The 21,361-nt window shown below is 40.1% G+C and overlaps 1 protein-coding gene across 1 annotated transcript; it reads left to right on the top strand.

Annotated features, from left to right (window-relative positions):
- The first annotated feature begins 90 nt into the window (after positions 1-90).
- Positions 91-20,547, top strand: mcf2a (MCF.2 cell line derived transforming sequence a). Its single transcript, XM_062425916.1, has 30 exons — positions 91-205; positions 5,208-5,276; positions 5,394-5,508; positions 5,890-5,980; positions 7,541-7,660; positions 8,132-8,248; positions 8,425-8,574; positions 8,738-8,853; positions 9,025-9,163; positions 9,484-9,603; positions 9,688-9,879; positions 9,965-10,156; positions 10,533-10,704; positions 12,140-12,216; positions 12,343-12,428; positions 12,552-12,618; positions 12,745-12,860; positions 13,668-13,737; positions 13,845-13,937; positions 14,119-14,211; positions 14,491-14,616; positions 14,780-15,001; positions 16,105-16,197; positions 16,372-16,450; positions 16,740-16,809; positions 18,135-18,235; positions 18,634-18,743; positions 19,433-19,545; positions 19,865-19,968; positions 20,071-20,547. The coding sequence occupies exons 1-30, from the start codon at positions 91-93 to the stop codon at positions 20,109-20,111; spliced, it is 3,369 nt and encodes a 1,122-aa protein (XP_062281900.1). The 3' UTR covers positions 20,112-20,547.
- The last annotated feature ends 814 nt before the right edge of the window (positions 20,548-21,361 follow it).

Here is a 21,361-nt window from a genome sequence, read left to right as displayed (position 1 = left end):
CTGAAGAGGATGTGAGGCCTGGACTACTGTCAATACCTCCCACTACAGCGTCAGTTTTGCAAGACTGATCCTGTGTCTGGGACCAGGGGAATGGGCCAAGCCTCACTGCCAGAGTATAGAGAGCCGGAAAAAGAGTCCAAGGAGGACATGGAGAGCTACCGCTGCCTTCTGCAGGCTGGCTCCCAGCTTGAGAGCACACTGCAGCGTGAGTACACGTGATGCTGACAGTCCTCATTTTAATTCTTGTAGCCACTAGCAGGCTTTTGAATGTTATCCTGTATCTGCCCTGAAACGATAGCCCATTTCTACATTTCACATTGGTCTTCTCAGCACAGTAAACTGAGGTGCACTGTAGCAGAAGTGCATTTAGTTGGATTTACAGTGTTCATGTGTGTAACTTCCAAGAAGTATTACACTGGGCAACTGGAGAACTGCACCCTCTATCTTAGGCTGGTCATTATTATTGATGTTGCGGTTCCTGCAGCTTTGCTCCAAGAGTGGGCCATTGCAGGGATTATGTCAGCTATTTTAAGCTGTCACAGATGGATAGATATTTATCCATATTAATAATTTGTAGCCTGAATATCTGTAGACTGTGGGTTGTAGGTTAGTGGATGGAAGAAAATAATGTGCCACTGTTGTCAAGTAATGTATTAGTAAGAACAATTGTATGTTCAGAATACATAATGCAGCTTTCCGTGTTCAGGTTATTCTGATGTGTCATATATTGAATTATGAAGCTAATAAACTGTCACAAAGTGCAGATGTCAAATATAGGCCTACTGTATTACACTCTTTATCATCAGCTTAGTTGCATTTAGAACAGGAAATGAAAGGTTGTTTTTGTACCAAAATGTAATTCAACATGAGAAATATTTTTACTGATACATTAAGAAAAAAAAACATTAAAAACAATGCTACCCTCATGTATTTCATTTTGAGTGTCTACTTGAAAAATGAGTGACAGCTTCATAGACGAGTTTCCTCCAGAGGCTAATGTGATTAATTTGGGGATCTTGGCAGCCTTGAGTTACTGTTTAATTGATGGGCCTTTGCCTCTTTACGTCTCCTATGGGTTCATTGTACCTGCGCTGCTGTGTGTAGGTAACAGAGACACGAAGGAAAAGGCAACACTGACTTTCTATTTATACCAGGTGAAGTTTTTTTTCCCACTGTGTGAAATGTGAGCCTTGTACTCTGGAGTTTGTCCTAATCTGCTTATAGCGGATGCAGTGGTGAACATAAAGAACACACTGCTCCATGAAATCATAAATTGATCATTGATGATGCTTCGTTATTTACACACTGTAGCTCAGCTATTGCCCTCCCTGATCTACACTTACAGAATGTCACTTTTTATATCTGATTTAAGCATACCAGTTTGAACATTTATCCCATAAAGGTGTGAGCTCTCTTTGGCTCATTAAAAGAATGTGAGGATTTCAAGGTAAACCCAGAATTTGCACAATACTCATGACACCAAACCTCATGACTGTGTTGTTGGACAACACCCAACAGAAGATTGTACTCCCTGGGAAGCACAATCCAAAGCTTCTGTTTAATGTGTTTTTCCTTATCAGTTAAAATTCAGTAAAACTGTAAACAAGTATTCCAGCTGGTACAGTATACCATGGAGAAATCTAATTTTCTTTACACTGATAGACTGGCTATGGTAGATACAGGTAAGACATAAAGTTTTACATCTCCCTGAAGTCCAAATAGTGGATCATCAACTGTTCACAGTACACGTTATGCAACTACAAACTAACTTCAGCTTCTTTCATTTCTTACTTTTCAATGTATTGATTAACTGCTCTCAGTTTTTTTGTTTGTAATTCAGCTGCTTATGGACCCTTGAACTTGAAACAGAAATGTTAGGGCTTAAATCTCCAGTGACACATCAGCTGCTTTAAGAGCTTCGATTTAAACTCCCACACTACTTCTCACATGCAAACTATGAATGTAGACTTCTTTTCTTGATTTTTCTTCAGAAGGTTTATCCTTTTTGTGTGTCTCTACATTGACAGCAATATGGTGGATGTCACACTCTGATTAAAAAAATAGTGTATAAGACAGAAAGCTGTGTGAATCAAGATGAATCATAAAGCCTCACACAACAAGCCATAGCACACTAAAAGCAAAATATTCATTTTTCTACAGCACAAAATAATTTGATGTGGCATAAATAACTTCAAAAGCTACCTGAAAATAAACACAGTTCCAGTGTGACAGATTTCTCCTAACCAAATGCCCACATTAGTGTTTGACCAAAGATTACAGGTCTTTGCAAGGCTAAAGTCTGCATCCTAGTCTGAACCAATCTCATTTCCTTGTATCCCAGATGATGGAATACACAATTTCCTTCAACCCTTTTCTATCAGAATGCAGCCACCCACCAGTCTAATCCCCTTAGCATTGAAAGCTTTGTTTGGCAAAATATCTCATGACCTAAAAGCAGCATGAGGTTAGGTCTCTGTGTGCTGTGAACATGTTTGTATGTATAAGAGGGGATTTCTTGCTCTGCAAGGGATTACATGCTTTTTGGGGTCTCTACAAGATCAGACTGGAATACAGTATCCATGCTGGGTATCTACACTCACTACAGTTAAACCAGCCTCTTTATGCTGTCATTCTGTATTTTTTACACACATTTACTATGTGAGAAAGGCGTGGCACTGTACCCTCAACTGGAAACATTAAAGAAATTTAGGAGCAAGTCATGCTCAATCAGTCTCACTGTGTTTGGATTTAATTTTTTTAGTCATTTAATATGTGGGTTTAATATTTTTAAGAGACTGGCCTCTTAATATTTGTTGTCTTATAGTGCCTATGAAATGTTTACCTCTTGGACACACTTCAGTTTGTATACATAGATTTAATCCTGTTCCAACATATGAGTTTTTTTGTTGTTGACCATTGTCATAACTTCCCGCAACATCACTTGTGACACATTGTCATAAAAGAATGAAACATAAAAAGGCACAGAAGGGTGACTGCTTTTTATAGGAGCTTTATGTAATGAAATCAGTGTAGATAGATATCATTATTTGGTCAACAGAGATAAAGGCTGTACCTTCAGCTTTGTATGCAAACGGAAAGGATTGTTAAGAGTCTGGAACTGTTTGACTGGCAGCAAATCTGTTTCCATTCATACATACTCTTTCTCTGCTTGTAAGAGCAGAAGAACAAACAGAGGTTATTTGACTTTCGCCTATGTACACTAGTCTGTATGTAACCTGGAAAGATTGTAACGCAAGCTCCAGAATTTCCTCAATCAAAGAGTGAAGAAATATCAACCAAAAATCACAAAAATTAGTGAGTTCCTTAAGTTTTTTTATTTCATGGTTATGATATTATGTTGCACCTTTTCTGTGAATTTCAATTTAATTGTCTGTATTTGGTAGAATGTGTCATAATACCTAAATTTCCAGTTGAATTGAAAGTAAAAAATTAAACATACAGGCCATGTTTAAGAAACTGACATGTTTTACCCCTTTATTTCCTTTATTTTCATTTAGTTTTGCATTGTTAGGCATGAGGCATGATTGATGGGGCAGAAGAATTTTGTAGTGTCTTCAATTTCACTCAGTCATGGGATGAGCCGGTAGTTGGGCAAGATTGAGGGAGAGTACACTAGCTCCACAAACTGGCAAGTTTATTAAACACACTGCAGTTTACAGCACAGGCTGCCCTTCCTTCGATTAAATACAGTAGAGATCTGCAGTGTGTGTGCTTGTGTATTCTGGGCTTGTTTTTAGATCAGAGTCAGTGCAGTCAGAGCTGCTCTATTAAGTTATATTTTTTAATGTCTTGGATCAAAAGATTTTTAAAAAATGTGTTCCATCACAAAACATAGAGCCAGAGAATAAACAGTTCACTCATAAATAGTTTTATATAAATAATTCACAGTATAATATACCTACATATTACTGTTATACTAATGAAAAATCTACATTAAACTACATCCATTTGAAACCTGCCTCAACTTAATGAAGGTCTTGTGGCACAGGGCATATATGGTTATATAACTATTCCAGTGTGACAGTAACTTTACCCTGCATCTGTGTGTGTGTATGTACAGTCCAGTCCTGTGCTGGTCCAGCTTGGCTCAGCTCTTCTCTGTTACAGACACACATCAAATATTCAGCAGGTACCAATAGAGCTCATTACTTGCTCCCTGAAAGCCTGACGGACACTATTACTGCTCTCAGCGCACATGGAAAATAACACCTCCATCCTTCCCTCTCTGTGTTTCTTTTGCCTTCTCTCATCATTTTGTGACTGTTTTTTTTTTTATTTATCTTTCTGCTCCAGTTCATTTTTTTGTGTATTTTATCCTTTATAGATGAGGAAATGATGAATTGTGAACTACGCTGCTAATCTATTGCAAAACCACACTGGCCATGACGTTTAATTCTGTTTAGTTTTTACAAGTTATTACCTTAGTATTGTGTTTAATGTTCCATATGTCTTTGTTGGCATAGATCAGATGAAGACATTGCTATTTTAAATGTCTCAAATGTTTTTAAAGAGGCTGTCCTGTAACTGAAATATCTCCACAACATGTCTATTAAACCTTTTACTGGTCGTGTAAGCCTCTTCTTAACTGCACTGACTGCTCTACAAAGACTTATTGGCTACATCTGCTGGTAAATATAACACTACACTAACATCAATTCGGAGGCTGTACAATTAATGAGCTAATGCATTTTAATGGAGTCGCTGTCTTATTAGCACTCAATGTAGGGATTAAAGCTATCTGCTGATTATTATCAGTTATTATCATTATCTCATTACATTTAGTTCTAATGCATGTATAAAGAGGATGTTCAAACTGACTACATTTCAGTAAATGACAATCTTTGTTTTTAATAAATATTTTTGCAGGTTTTACCTTTAAATACGATCATTTTTTATGAGGGCTATATGCTCACCACAGAAAAGCTTTTGAATTAGAAGTGAACTTTTGTGGGTCTTCAGGTTTTTACAGACAATGAAAAATGTAAAAATAATACCTGAACACCACTGTGACCTTATCAATTTCAATTTAATGTGAACTTGACTGCAGTGTTTTGACCACAGAGGATCAAAAACACTGCACCAACTGATTCTTTTACTTGTTATGGATTCATTTAGAGATAATTTCTTTTGCAGTATACACCTCTTCCTTCGGGCCATTGTTGTGTATTTTTTATGTCTCATTCCAGAGGTGACTGTTCCTGTGAGCATGAAGGAGGTTGGAGGCTACATACAGAAACAGGTGGCGTACCTGTCAGGTGAGGTCTTCTAATGTAACCATTACCTTTGTAAAATCATATAGCAGCTATTTAAAAACATCTTGCCACATATGTTTTATTACATATGTATTTTCATTTATGGCTTTTTCTCCCCAGGGGGCCGTGGCGAAGACTCCAGTGTCATCATCACCCTCCCAGAATGCTCAGCTTTCAGTGACATTCCAGAGGAAGCTTTAGCCAAAGTCTTCACATACCTCACTCTCATCCCTCGGTGTGTCCTCCTTCATCTTTCCCTCTCCCTTCCTGCAGTGCACCAAAAGCCCAGCACTTGTATTCTGAGCACAGCTGGTCTTCACTGCTCCTTAGCTCACTGTGTCAAATGTCCTACTGATGCCCTCTATGTCCAAACCCCCTCAGATCAAGGAACTGTCAACTGAAACTGGGGTGTTTCACTCACATGCCATTGCAGTGAAATTCAAGTTATAAAAAACTATTAATGTATTTGGCTAAAAAGCTCCTACAGAATAAATGACATGGAATTACAGCTCAAGTCTTGCCTAGTTATCTTTTCTCATTTTCATGTTTGGAAGCTGCAACTCATGATTGCACAAAATTACATCATCTAAATGAAATTGCCAAATTTTGCTTGCAGAACGAGGCAACCCGGAGTGAAGTTTATCATCATTTTAGACCGAAGACTGGATACATGGGCTTCTATCAAAACTGCACTTGCCAGGATAGCAGTGAGTGTCATATTTCATCCTTCAATGTCAACATCAGTATTCTTACAGTTAAGACATCATGGACTGTTTAGGGCAAATGTTCATCATTGCTGGTGAATAAATTATAGATACTGCAGTGTGAATGTGAATGGCTGTTTTATTTATAAGTTGCTGTCCATGGTGCTGAAAACCTCAGCGCTATCCAGGCAGCACCCATAAGATCAAACTACTGCTTTTGAATACACTTGAAGTGTACTTCCATGTTGTGCTTAGTTTGAAGAGTAGTCTAAACATTTTGCCTGCACTGAAGGTCCTCTTGCACACTGCTGCAAATGTATGAGTAAGCAGAATCAGTGTGATGACGCGGGGCACTGAGGAGAGGAGAGGATTAGGAGGAAGGCGGAAGGGGGGGAAACATTGCAGTCAGCGCTGCCACCCTCCGTCTGAGAGGCAGCAGGCAGCAGCAGCAGCGCTGCGGCTGTGGTCAGGCAGCCGGAGGGGAGCTGCACATTGGCACTGATTTATAACGGACGGGGCTGGAACTTCTACTTAACTCGAGATGGCTTCTAACATCATGGCTGATAACTTTTACCGGCGAAGAATGCCGAAGATCCGGAGGAGCCCGGTAACGTGATGTAGATGAGTTTTATTCACCGACTGAAGAGTTGGGGTGAAGTTTTTGGGCGGGCAGGGTGAATGCGGCAGTGGTACTGGCTGTGGCTGCAGAGTGTAGCAGCGTTGCGGTGCTGAGCCGCACCTCTGCTTAGTCACGCAATTTGGTTGTGCATGTCAGACTGATGTGTGGTGGTTTGATGCGTGTTTGTCCTCAAAGCGGAAGCTCGAGTTATTGACCATGGTCGGTCCAGGACAAATGAATGTCAGAAGTTGCGTCACATGCAAATGCATTGGTGGTGTTGCAGGAAACCACAAAATAAATAGGAGGGCATGCGTGATGTAAATGTAGAAGTCCTTGTCAAATTGAGATTTTAAAACTAGGGGGAAAATTTAAATATTCAAGTATGTTGCCTTTTATCTCTACTCTATGAGGTACATAATGGCATGCCACAGTAGCTTTTTACAGTTCTTATTACATTGGCTTGACAAAAGATAAACTGTTGTGTGACAGTGACTGTGTGAGCATGATGCCCACATTTCTACAGTCAGGTACCGACCTCAAACGACCTGAAGATGAAATGCATCATATGACATGTGGGTAAGTGGTGTAGTGACAGAACCTTGGATCCATTAGGTTGACAGTAATCGCTGGAGTGACAGAGCAGTTAAGACCTGAAGCCTCTCCTGTCAGATATGGAGGATGAGAGCTTGTTACTGCTTTTTTCCTCAGCTTTTCATTTCTTTCTGTGCCAGCATTCACAGAAAGAGATGAAAGAAGTTAAGAAGTTAAAGCTGTACTGTGTGAGTGTTCTGATGCTGGAAATGCTGATAAGTTATGTGAGCATATTGATATACAGCAGTCATTTAAAGTATAGGGACTTTATTTCATGCTGAAATCTCCTCTGTGTGCTGCATCATCAATATTACCGCCATCTTATTCCCCCCCCCCCACACACACACTTTAAGGCTTCCTTCCCTGGGAACCTCCACCTGGTTTTGGTGCTCCGACCCACCAGCTTCTTCCATCGCACTGTTACTGATATTGGCTTTCGCTTCAGCCAAGAGGACTTCATGCTCAAGATGCCAGTAAGGCTGCTCCCCCTCTGTTACCAAACATGTCCCACATCACAAGGTACACCTCATTCTTTGAACAACCCTGGTCTCCATGAGTAAAACTTTCTGTGGTTGGATGCAACCAAGAGTACACATAAACCTTAGTTTTAAATTCCCAAAATATTTATAAAAATAAACAGGGAGATACAGTATGCTGAGATATTTCCAGGTGATTCTAGGGATAGGTGATTTTAGTACCTTCATTTGTGAAATATGAACATTCAAAATCTGGTCCTTGTCAATCATTTGTAGATGTCAAATGTTTTTCATTTATTTATTCTGGCGATAGATCAGAGACCTTTAAAAAGTAAAAAAAACAAACACTTAACCCTGATACCAGGTTTATAAGGAAAAGTTGAATGTACAACTCTCATAAATTTGCCAAAAGTCTGAGTTTTTATTTGAATTATTCCTGAGGTCTCAGATTTGTTTTTGCACGTTCAGGTGGTGATGCTGAGCTCCGTCACAGACTTGCTGCGCTACATTGATGAGAACCAGCTGACGTCGGAGTTTGGAGGAACTTTGGACTATTGTCACAGTGACTGGATTGTTTTACGAACGGTAGGCTACAGATACATTTTGAAACACAAAGTTAATTGCATGTACACTTTTATAGGTTCATTATTCACCATCTCCCTATTAGAGTTTTTTCTCTCATAGCGATAGTCCAATATATTATCTGTGTAATGTGACTATAATGTTCCTGTATTTGTATGGGCTCTTTGCTTCCGCTACAGGCTATTGAAAGTTTTGCTGTAACAGTCAAAGACATCGCACAGATGCTTCAGGCCTTTGGCACTGAGCTGGCAGAGACAGAGCTGCCTGATGAGGGAAAAGCCATTGAGCATCTCCTGGAGTCTCACACTGACAAATACAGGAAACTCAAGGTAACGTTTCAACATTTTTTCATTTGAGAATCATTTATTTTTATAAGCACAATGATATGCATCTTCTACTTCTTCTACCTTTCTGATAGAAACATCTACTCATATTTTAAAAAGTCTTCTGAATGCTGTTCATTCATGATGTAAATCAACCTGCCTTGGATAGGATGCAATCAGATCAGTGTCAAAGGAGGGTCGTCATCTTCTTGCAAGCCTGGAAACCTCTGGGAAAGAGGATGACTCCCACTGGGATGTGAGGCTTGACTTAGATACTGTACAAAGGTAAATAGCCTTTTTCTTTCTCTTTTTTTATAAATTCTCAATTCTCAATTGCTTACATGCTTAAATGTGTATTATTTGTATGTTGGATGTCAATCTTTCCTTTTAATTGAGGTAAATCTTTTTTATTGATCTTCTTTTATTGATTATTTAACATAACTGGATGATTAACAGTGGCAACAAATGCCTGTTTTTTAGGCTTCTTGCTCAGCTCAGAGACATGGAGTCAGCCTTCGATGGCTACTTTGAGAAGCATCATTTGAAACTCCACCAGTACATGCAGTTGCTCAAATATGAACAAAGTTTTCAGGAGGTAAGGACTCCATGTTTTTGCTTAGGTCTTCACGCATGCCTGTATGTTTTGTAATGTTCTAATGGCCTTTCTCTACTGCCACCATGAGGCTACAATCTACAATCTTTTACTTTTCACAAGACTGCATTGAAAATCACTGAGCACATTGAAACTACTCAGAGGATAATATATTTTCATTTTGGGCACTTCTTAATATATGATCTTATGTGAAGGTGTAATGGCCATTGTAGCCTGTAGGAGCCACCAGGTTGGCTTTAGCCTATTTGTCTATTTTTTCTTTTTAATTTGTAAACATCTGATGCTGTGTGTTTTCTGTTTAGATGGAGTTGTGTCTGGAGCATCTGATGGCTGAGGAGAGGGAGCTGTCCATATCTGTAGACACTCTTGCTCAAACAGAGCAGGCTCTTAAACGGCTGGACGGTCTGGAATCAAATGCACAGGTCAGTGTTTCCCAGTGAAACTGCCATGACTCATTTCCTGTGAATAATGGCATTTTTAACTTGTTTCTTTGTTGGCCCAATCAGGAGGTGATGGCTCGAGCTCAGATCATCATCCTTCATGGGCACCAGCTATCAGCCGGTCACCACTATGCCATGGCTCTCATTATGCAGCGCTGCAATGAGCTTCGCCATCACTGTGATACACTCAATGCTGCTCTAAAGACCAAACACTCTCGTCTTCTGCAAACACACCAGCTGCTGCTGTGTCTTGGACAGGTATTGAGACATGCACCTGCACACACATAGACATCAGGACCCACAAACTTCTCTATAGTGATACTGATGTGTTCAACACCTTCAGGCCCAGACCTGGTGTGATGATGGAGCATATCTGTTGGCCAATCAGCTGGTAGATAAGTTCCAGTCTAAGGAGGGGGCCCAGGCTGCTTTGAGGGACATTGAGAGGTTCCTGGAGGGGGCGCCATCCATATTGAGCTCAGGACCTGACATCCTGGCCATCGAGTATGAGGCTGTCATTACAACTTATCTACAGGTCAGCTGTAGTTCCATGAGGAACCTCACGTTAAATGTTGATATGAAAACATCCAAAATGTCCATGTACAGGCTTGATAGGTACTATAACTAATTGTTTAAATACATTTAGAGTTTGGCATTTGTTCTTTAGTTTTAGTTCAGTTTCTAGTTAAGGTTTTAATGTTTTTATTAATTATGTTGTTTTTTACTTTTGAGTATAGTACCTTCCTACCTCCTCCATCCTTTTCATAGGTGTGAAGTACACCGTACTCTCTGATCAGTCAGGGTGTCTGATCATCTCCGTGTGTTTTTGCTTATTTCCTTAATATCAAGTATTATTCTATTTTATTCACAATTGAATATATTTCCTCTTTGTCATTATCCCTCCCCGTCAGGCCCAGATAGGGAAAACGTTTGAGAAGCATGCTGCAGTGCAGCAGATGATCCAGAACCGACAGGCTTGTCTGAGGAAGCTGGCTGATAAACATGTCAGACCGGTCCAACTAGTAGCTCCCAGGCCTGAAAACCCCCCACGTTCCAAGTCCCCACTCTTCTCCCCTAAGCATGGTACAGTATAGACACACATATACATAATAGTATCTCAAAAGAAACATTTTTGTGTCACCTTATTCACGAGCACTTGTAAAATAATAATTTACAATGTTTCAAGCATTTGTCTTTGTATAGCTACCTTGGTTTGCAGCATATACAGTATAGTAAGCTTTCTTCAAATCAACCAAATCCCCACCAACCCTCCTCTTGTTTCCCAGGCTCAGTATGGGGTCTCATCTCAGCCCTTATGGCTTGCCACCAATCCCCCTCCCTTTCCATCTTTCCTTGAGGCACCCTGGTTAAATTAACACATCACAGGGTCCCACTGAGTAGGCCTTAGGTGTTCCTGAGCTGGCTGTAGGGTTAGCAGGCCACCTTTACAAACAAGCTTGAACATGGGCAGAAGCTATAATCAGTCCACTGGGATATACCTGACTGCTCTATTAGTCAGGATAGCTGCTATAGAACCATATGTGGTTCATATACATTAAAGAACCTTTCATCTCCCCCTGAATCTCCAGGGAGATTGCACAAAGATAACCATGTACAGCAGTGCCCAATTAATGCTGTATGTATTGTCTTTTATGTGTGTGCTTTTTAGTTTTTAGTTTTTTTTATGTATCTATTGCTCTATTGAACGTATCTCCATCCATATAATGTGTGAATGTAAAGGGGAAAATGCTTTTTTCTGTGTTCACTCATGTCTTTAAGGTTTTGTTTCTCATCATATAAAGCCTAACTAATGAGAGTAATAACAAGAAAGAGAGTCAAAGCCACTATGAACTGCTCTGAGGCCCCCTGGATACTCGGGAACAGCCATTTAAGAAAGGCGATGAAGGGAAAGTGGTTAGCTCTGATTGATTTGATCCGTAACATGCATACATGCAGGCATGTGCATGCACACACAGGCACGTGTCCCACTGATGAATGTAACATGGCACATGCAAAGGCAACACTCACATGCACTCAGCAGAGCTTGGACTATCATGTAAGGATTCAGCTGCTAGGATCAAAAGGACACTGACAGTCATGCCAAACGCCGCTTTAGATCTGCACATACTAGTTCCAGCATGCTGGTTCCCAGCTCTTTAGAGGAAGCAACCTATTATCATTGATTACCTCAAATGTCCATCATAACTCATTAATATACAGTACCAGTCAAAAGTTTGGACACACTTTCTCATTGATGTGACTGGGAAAGTGTGTCCAAACTTTTGACTGGTACTGTATATTTTTTTAATTCATGAGGAGTAGAAAAAGGTCAAAGGGAGGGCAAGCAAATCCCTTTGAGGCTATCGTGTTCACACTGTGCACATGGCCATAAAAAAGTAATTGTGTTTGAATTACTGTAGGCTTTTAAATGAGCCATCTCATGTGTAGGCCTCACATATGGAAATATACTGTATTTGAATAACACTTTAATAAGCTAGTGATTATCTGCCTTTTACAGGTGATGGTTTGAAGTTCACATTTGATCTCTCTCTTCCCGGGAAGAGGGCATCACGAAAGAGCCCCAACCCCAGAAAAGTAAGAAAACAAGAACAGTGTGATCATCTTTCTTTGTTTCTTTCTCTTCTGTTTTTTTTTTTACAATAACATATTCTCTAAAGTTTAAATGGAAGAGTCAGTGTTGTCTATCTGTATTGCGTTTAGATAGAGGTGATTCACGACTACCAGGAGAGTCGAGGCTGTGTGTCATACAGTCTTGAGGGAGAGGACAGCCCAGATCTCCTAAAGCGGTGAGGAGGAGGCATATGTCCAACTGTCCGTCCTCACTGCTTCTGATGTTGTTTACTTTGTGATTCTATTTGTTCAGCAGTAATAATGCCTTCTGGCTCTCTTTGTGCCTGTTTGTTTCACAGTCATGTGATGAGGGAACTCATAGAGACAGAGAGAATCTATGTAGAAGAGCTGTTGTCGGTGCTGCTAGTGAGAATTTGTTTTTGTTTTTCATGTCACACCAAAATTTATATTGTTAACAGTTAAATTTTGTCATGTTTTATGTACATACACCTCCTTAACTGATGACGTGTGATGTGGGATTAAACGTTGCAGGGTTATAGAGCTGAGATGGACAATCCAGCTCTGTCTGGGCTTCTGCCCCCAATCCTACGCAGCAAGAGAGACATCCTCTTTGGAAACATGCCTGAGATCTACAATTTTCACAGCAGGCAAGTCATTAATGGCTCACATCACATGTAGATAGGAGTATGCACGTACATCCAAACTGAAGAGGGCTGAAAGTGAGCCAAATGCTTAAAAACAATGATACAGCTCACACACTGCAAGGCTGCACTTCAAATGTATTGCACCAAGGTGACGTTTCGAGCACTGTGGTCTGATAAAGAGCAGTGGTCCTCAAAACGTCACCATGGTGCAATAAATCCTGAGTGCACATTGAAGCCCTGGAGTATGCAAGCTGTTTCTTTGCTTTTCACATCACACTTAATTCATCATGATGATTGTTTATTTGTCCTTAAGAAGTACATTTCTTTCCACTTCGTAATATTGTTATAATAGCAAGAACTGAATAATCCTCTTGTAATGATAATAATCTTACATGCTGCCTTCATAAATCTGCTGTTCTTTAAATCTGGGAAAATGTTTTTTTTTTAATTTCCTGAATAAAAAAGCCTTTGATGAAACCTTCATAAATAGTATAAGAGTCCTGATTTATTTTTTTTACAGCTATAGTATTTCATTTAATCTCTTTTTGCCAACTACATTTCTGCCCCTAGAAAGCTTACCTTACCTTAAATGCTAATAACTATGCTTGTATCTTTAGCATCACAAAATGTGTTGTTAGCTTTGAAAGTAAACATGTCGTAGTCGACATAAAATTTGAGTTTTTTAGTGTCAGTGTCTCCACTCTTGCCTTTCGAGTCTGCGCTACTACTGAGCTCCATGGCTTCTTTTGATGTATGAATGTGCAAATTCAAATAATTCTTGGTCCTTAACCTTTTTTGGGGGGAATCCAGGGTTTTTCTTCAGGACCTGGAAGGATGCCTGGAGGCTCCTGAAAGTGTGGGAGCATGTTTTCTGGAGAGGGTGAGATAATAAATGTTTTCATTATGTAGTTTGCTTACATTTTAACAGTCTGTATGTGATTTTTTAACATTATTTTTAAAACCGATTTTTCTCCCCTGTGTCCCCAGAAAGAACATTTCCAAATGTATGAATGCTACTGTCAGAATAAGCCACGCTCTGAGGCCCTGTGGAGACAATTCTCAGATTGTGCCTTCTTTCAGGTTAGTTTGGCTGTGATTTCTCTCTCAATCAGCAATTTAGTGTGATTCATTTACTGTTTTTGCAGTTTTTAACATTTCTGTAAATGTTTTAATATATGTTTCAAAGCTGATAATAAATCAAAAAATATTTTTGCACATTCATTTTCAGTAATAATTGTGGTTTTATGTATCCCTTGTGAAGGAGTGTCAAAAGAAGCTGGAGCACAAACTGGGTCTGGATTCTTACCTGTTAAAACCAGTCCAACGCCTCACCAAATACCAGCTGCTGCTTAAGGTTAGACAGAGAGTGACTTCCTATGACAGCCAGACACAAACACACAGTCAGTCATCCACAATGATGTATGAGTATTTCCATTTTACAATATGATTTCCATGCCTTTTTTGACATGAGAATATGAGGTAGTGTGCTGCTGATGAGTTTTATATTAGCTCAATCTAACAGCAAGCATGTGTGTGTGTGTGTGTGTGTGTGTGTGTGTATGTGTGTGTGTGTGTGTGTGTGTGTGTGTGTGTGTGTGTGTGTGTGTGTGTGTGTGTGTGTGTGTGTTCTCAGGAGCTGCTGAAATACAGTATGGATTGTGAGGGGACCTCTGAACTTCAGGGGGCTCTAACAGCTATGCTGGACCTGCTAAAATCAGTCAACGACTCCATGCATCAGATAGCCATCACAGGATATGAGGTGAACCAAATCTTTTCTGACCTGTGTTTAACTGATAGGAGCAGTATCTCCAGAATTTCTAAACTGGAATTATTGTGGATAAATGTGTTGTAAAGTCTATTATATTATTGAAAACAAATGTTTTTACTGTACATAAATGCTTCCTTCCCTTCAATATATGCAGGGAGAAATTTGCGAGCTGGGCCGTGTGCTGATGCAGGGCTCTTTCAGTGTGTGGATCAGCCATAAAAGAGGTCCCACTCGCATGAAGGAGCTTGCTCGCTTCAAGCCAATGCAGAGACACCTCTTCTTGTACGAGAGAGCTCTGCTGTTCTGCAAACGGAGGGAGGAGCATGGAGATGGATGTGACAAGACCCCCTCCTACAGCTTCAAGCACTGTCTCAAGGTGAGTTTCTGTCTTTTTGTGTCTGTGTATCTGTCTTACAGGAATACATCTGTTTTTTTGGAACATTAGTGACAATATGTTATAAATATGTTCAAATATGTTTTGACTATAAACAACAAAATCAAACATGTTCTAAGTGGATCACTTATTCCAGTAGTCCATGCTGCTATGAGCATTATTTTTGAGGGACTGCCAGAATACTACAACTTCTGGCAGCTCCAAAGAAAATTGTAACTAATTGTATTTTATTTTGTACATGTTGGCATGGCAGTTTTGTGAAGGATATTGGCAAAAATTAATTCAATATCATGAATATAGATTTTAATGGGTAAAAGTCTCTCTTCTAAGTAGACTCAGACTCATTGTTGGCCAAATAAGAATGGTTCTATAACATGTATGCACTATGAAGTGTCCATACTGTAGCATACAGTGTACATTTGGAAAAAAAGGTTACAGTTATGTGATTGTCAAAATTATTATGATTTCAAATCACAATATGCAATTTTACAACTGTAGACTAAATTATTGGGTATTTATTATGTAGAGAGCAGTAAATTATTATATGAGGAAATAATTATAAATATAGCTGTAGAGCTAAAAAATCACAATGCTATTAATAGATACTTTTCTTACCTGACATAGTATGAATATTAAGAAATGGTCTTTTATACTGGTATAATCCCTATCACTGTCAATGACATGGCCTGCTCAGGTTTGAGCATTAAGTAATGAAGGGAACAATCTACTGGCCGCACATAGTTGATATTGGCGTCTGTGTTGTCATCAGTTAACATGTGTAAGTTGCCCAGCTGTCCTCCAGACCTGATGTATTCCTTGAGGACGTCTTTTGTTGTATGTGTTGATGTTTGGAGGGTGTCTCAGTTGGTGTCACACCAACAGCTGCTGCTGCTGCTCTTGATTTATTATTGAGGATGTGGGGAGGAAGCAGTCACGCAGCGGAGGTGTATGTGTGAGTGTGAATGTTTGTGTTCTGACAGGACAGATGTGTTACATGATGTAAGTCTGATGTATGATGTGCTGTTTGTGCTGCTCATCTTAATGCTGTGTGTGCGCCGGTGTAAACAGTTCATGTCTCTTGGCAGATGACTGCTGTGGGGATCACAGAGAACGTCAAGGGGGATGTGAAAAAGTTTGAGATCTGGTACAGTGGCAGGGAGGAAGTGTATGTGGTTCAGGTAAGGAGTATAAAAAAGTTTAATGCCAGCATTTTGATTTGTTTAACTACAGTATCTCACTGATAATTCAGGTCTTTTACTCCAGTTTTAACCTTTTCAACATTATTCACAACTAATATAGGTCAAACAGAAGAAGCTAGTCTATGTTGTAAACCTCTTTCTGTTGTCTCTCAGGCTCCTACAGTGGAGGTGAAGATGGCCTGGCTCAATGAACTTCGCAGAATCCTGACTAACCAGCAGAAACTGCTTAGAGGTCTGTGAACAATTCAGGTAAACATGGTGAAGAGAATCTATGCACAAGGTCCAATCAATAGTTTCAGAGTTTTGAACCACCTCTCATAAGCCTCAGAGAGCATGAAATGTGGTTGAAACTGAAGCGAGTAAGTGGACCTTTGTCCCTATATTCTCTTTGCCGTATACTGTTCCCAAAGGTAAATAAATGAACATCCATGCTTAAAATTGAAGTTAATATTCAACTGAGAATCAACTGAAATCTTTCCCTGAGAATACAACTTTACACTACTGGCCTCCTCTTCTCACAGATGAAGCGTATCAACATGGCCAATTGGTTGAGCACATGCAGCTTTCTCCATCGATACCACATACCGAGAGGTTAGTGATTATGGTTGCTTACAGATATTTACAGTACTGTTTTAAGGCATGACTGTAGACAATAGTTGCACAAACATGTGAACACACAGTCGTATGCAAAACACACACATGCAGTCACAACACTATTATCTGCATTTGCTGAGTTTTCATATCTGATCACAGCTTGAGTGAATGAGACAATATCATTTCACGTTGCCCTAGTAGAAGGCTTTGTGTGTGGCGGTGTGTGAGAAAAGGCGCAGGGCCCACTCTGTCCACTGCTGTTTGGTTGCCTATCCCCACTCCTCCCATCCCCCACCTGCAGGGGCATGCGGCCGTCCAGAGGGGTTCCCAGGGGTTGTCTGTCGGGGCTGAACTTTGTCTCTGTGTCGGCTGACATGTTTCTGTGCCTGCGTACCCGGAGCCCCCGTCCCCGAAGCCCCCGGCAACGGCCCCGGCCACACCCCCGCCACCGCCCCCAGCGCCACTGACCTGCCCTAACGCTCAGTGGTAAACTCAGCCTGGCTCAATACGCCTGGCCCTAGCATGATCCTCCTGGCCCGGCTTGGAGATAAAAAACCTGAGGCTGCTGTGTTTGCATACTGATCGTCACCTACAACTCCTTTTATAGCCTCCATTCTGGTTCATAACTGACCCCCTACATTCCCTTTTCACGCCCATGTTGAGAGGCTTGTGTCCCAGCAGCTACTCCATAGTATGTCTAACATAGTATAAAGAAATAATTGCTCAAATTTCTGCATTTCAGACTTGCTATTTTGCATGCGATGTAATGCAAAGGACAAAAAAAAAAGGAAAAATCAACTTTGGTTTCATTCCATGTATTTTCTTAATTTACTCATCACAGCTTCTTTTTAAGATGGGGCTCGTTTTTTGAGATCTATGAATATACTGTAGATTTTTTTCCCAGAAACATTCTTACTCAGTGTTTAATAATGCAGAGAAAAAATCTAAATGGATCTTGAGAAATCGAGACCAGATCTTCCCTCATGGTGACACATGCCTAACACTGTGTCACTCAGTGGACTGAGTCCTACTGTACTTCCCATCCTCTACCGGGAAGCTTGCACATGGCTGCTCTTTGTTCTGTCCTGCTGACTGGCTGGTCCCTGAATGGTCATGACTCTGTGAGAAATAACAGGACAGAGTTGTTCTTTGACCCTGATCTGGGGCCAGCTTTAGTGTCCCCTCCTTTGATAGGTATGGATCGGATTCAGGAAGTGAGAGCTGACCCTAGATTGTGTGGTTGAGAATAACATCTATCCTGAAGGTGTCTGCTAACTTTGCACAGCATTTGGTGAAGCTTGTTTTATGTGTTTTCCCTGCAGCAAGCAGCAGAGGGCGTCAGTGAGCTCAGAGGACACTGAGTCAGGCAGGAGCAGTCCAGATCCCCAGCTACACTCCCCTAAACACCAGCAAAACCGCAGGAGTGCGTAAATCTCATCCTCACACATTTCAGCCACAATCAAGTAGATACTTAGTAACTAAATCACAGAAAGTTTTTTGAGAATTGATGCAAAGCATACTTGTTTTACTGCTGATGCTGACTTTCTTTATAACCCCAAACTGAACTAGATGTTTGACTATTGCTCCTCAGCAGTTCAAGTGTATTTTGACCTGAAGAACCAGGTACATCGAGGAATTTTGCTGAAAAAGCTACTGAGATTAGCTTTTGATTCAACATTCTTGTTAATTGCCCAGTAAGTGACAAGGGATCATTATGTTTCTGAGATAGTTACTAAGTATCTACATGATGCCTTCTAGGTTTAGTATTCTGCTGGATTAATTAATCAAAACCCTTAACAGCCAAAGTAATGTATGTGTCAGGTTGGCCTAGAGCTCATCACTCGGTAGACATCTGCGAGGGTCTGGAGGAGTGGTCTGGAGGTCGGGACACCTTCCCATCTGACACAGAGGAGGAGGTTTTGGTACAACTGGTGAGACCAAATGCAGACACATTAGATTACATTAGATACAATACTTCAAGTGACAGATCACCCAGGTTTTTTAGACCACTGTTATATCTACTTCTATTTAATCAACTACAACTTACATAGTGGGCAATCTGTATAAAAAACAACATAATTTCCTCATCAGCTGTCGTGTTGTTACAGTTTACAGTTTAAATTTCCATTTTTCTGAGCACTTTGGACATCTTGGACAAATGGACGTCTCATCCAAGTTGTGTTTCAGAGTACATTTTTTACCTTGCAAACAACAGTTGAAAGAACACTCTCAACTCAAGTTCCAATTAGTAGCTCTTCTGGACATTTTTATTGTATTACACAATTTAAGTCTCGCATTTGAACCGTGTCTATTTTTTTTCACACATATGTTTGCAATAATTTTTTTCATTTGAGATATATGTCTAATATAAAATATAGTCTTTCATTTGAAAATACTGAAAAATGTGTCAATGCTTTTGTATATTCACACCTAGAAGATAATTCTATATTCTGAAGTGATGTTTTGTTCTTTTGTTGTTTTATGTTATCTTCGATTTAGTGCCTCTCTCCTGCCTGTGTGATGTTTTGTGTTTAAATAAAAGGAAAATTTGAAAATGCTATATAAGAAAATCTTATCCATATAAATCATTTTTTGACTCACTGTTTTCCTTCTGTATTAGTCTCCAGGCAGATACAGGGCCTTGGCTGACTGTCTTCAAAACGGACCAGACAGCATCACCATTAAATGTGGAGATGTCATCCAACTGCAGTGTGAAGACAACAAATGCCGCTGGTGAGATTCCAGCCTGTCGACACACATGATGTGATGTACACTGCCACTGCCAATGTAGTGTGGCTTAGAGATTCCTCTAACTACTGTAATCCATATAGCAATAATTATATAATAGTATAGTATAGCAAAAATGATGTGTTTTTTGTGTAAGAGATGAAAGTTTAATGACAAAAATGTAAAGTTAATGTTTTTGCTTTTTTTTCTTTTTTTTACTGAATAGATATATTCAGATCAGGTACATTTATTTATCTAATTTCGCCCCATTTTTCCTCTCAATCTGAACCCTTTCCATATCATTCTTCATCCTTTCATCCTTCAGGCTGGTGAAAAACTTGAGTCGGCGACAAGAGGGCTTCATCCCAGCTGCCAGCCTGCAGTTGATTATAGAAGACAGCAGTCGAGGACACTCCTTCAGACTAGGGGGTAAAGAAAAGGAATTGGCTTCCAAGATGACAATATAATGTTGAGCCATAGTATTTCTTTACTTTGATTTTCGTTTCAAAAGTCTGTATATTTTCCTTGTAGACCCAGGGAACCTGAAGACGAGAAAGCTCAGCTCCCCGTAGAGAAGAAAGCACAGAATGTGAATCTAATATCTACCTGTGGATGATGAACTGACAGAAGAAACAGATTGAGCCATAGCTGTCTCATAACTGATGCACTATCAGCCACCCACTCCTCACTCCCTGGTGCCATCTGCTTTCCTCAGCACAGTTCCGTCATTAAAAAGAAAAAAGTGAGAATCTACAGACCCTTTTCTCTTCCAGATTTTGATCTCCCAGGCCAGTAATTTGCCTCCATGGTGATTTCTGATAGTGAAGGCACAGGAACTGTAAAGCTTTCTTGGACAATCAGTAGCCCATCCCTGGATCCCGTTTGGTCTTCCTCTTTTCTGATAAGTGATCAATGTCTTGTCCTTCTGGGGCTCCATCTACAACACACATGTAGTGACGATGTGAGGTTGCTGCTGCAGGACTGGGTCACTTCACAATCTGAACATTTTTCAACCCTCGCTCATTCCACTTGAGATTAATGTATCTTCAAAGAAAGTGTGTGTGTGTGTGTGTGTGTGTGTGTGTGTGTTCGTTCTGTTTGTCTCCATGTGTGCTGAACGGATGCTTACCCAGGATTTCCCTGAAATGTTTCTTAAAACAGAAAGTTTTGTACAGAAATGCTATCATTTTTAACATTTACTGTATCTTGGTGTTTCATCTTTAGTGTAGTTAGTTGATATTTTTTCATTATATGACTTCATTGTATTTTTCTTATATTTCATTCCTTGAGGCACCGCTCTTCTGTACGGCCTAGGAGTTAAAATGCCAAAATGTGCCATGCCATAATGCCTTTTTATTCCTGCTCTTTTGGAGTCGTTCCTCTCTTGTATGTACTGTTTGCAGTATTGAAAATTCTGTTTATGCTTTAACCTGACCTCACAAATGTTCAACAGGCACTTTAATAAGGTGGAAGGACAATGGATGGAAAAAGTGAATGTGTTCTCTGCTTGCTGCTTTACTTCTCTTACTGTGCATTTCCCCTGATTCATGCTGTTATTTCCTTTGTTTACTCTTGAGTGTATGATATGTTTGGGAGGCAGGGGAGACATACCCCTCTGCATGCAGGCAGCAGTTGACATGTCAGTAATGTGATGGTAATGTAAGACACAGGCAGACATGATGAAGATTGATGGCAGTGTATTTCTGAGTGTGTGCTGTAGACAAATGGGAGGCACACGCCACAGAGCACCAAACACCTTCATTCTCTTCAGGATCTTTTGTGAGCCGACTGTCAGTCACGGTGTACAGAAGTGAAGGTGAGG

This window comes from Scomber scombrus, chromosome 9, assembly GCF_963691925.1.
Source record: "Scomber scombrus chromosome 9, fScoSco1.1, whole genome shotgun sequence".
Taxonomy (NCBI): Eukaryota; Metazoa; Chordata; class Actinopteri; order Scombriformes; family Scombridae; genus Scomber; species Scomber scombrus.
This window is presented reverse-complemented; position numbering and strand designations above follow the sequence as displayed.

Coding starts and splice junctions, on each gene's coding strand:
- mcf2a (XM_062425916.1), top strand. CDS start 91: ATGGGCCAAGCCTCACTGCCAGAGTATAGAGAGCCGGAAAAAGAGTCC. Junction 8,854..9,024: donor GACTTAGATACTGTACAAAG/GTAAATAGCCTT, acceptor GATGATTAACAG/TGGCAACAAATGCCTGTTTT. Junction 12,217..12,342: donor AGAGCCCCAACCCCAGAAAA/GTAAGAAAACAA, acceptor TATTGCGTTTAG/ATAGAGGTGATTCACGACTA.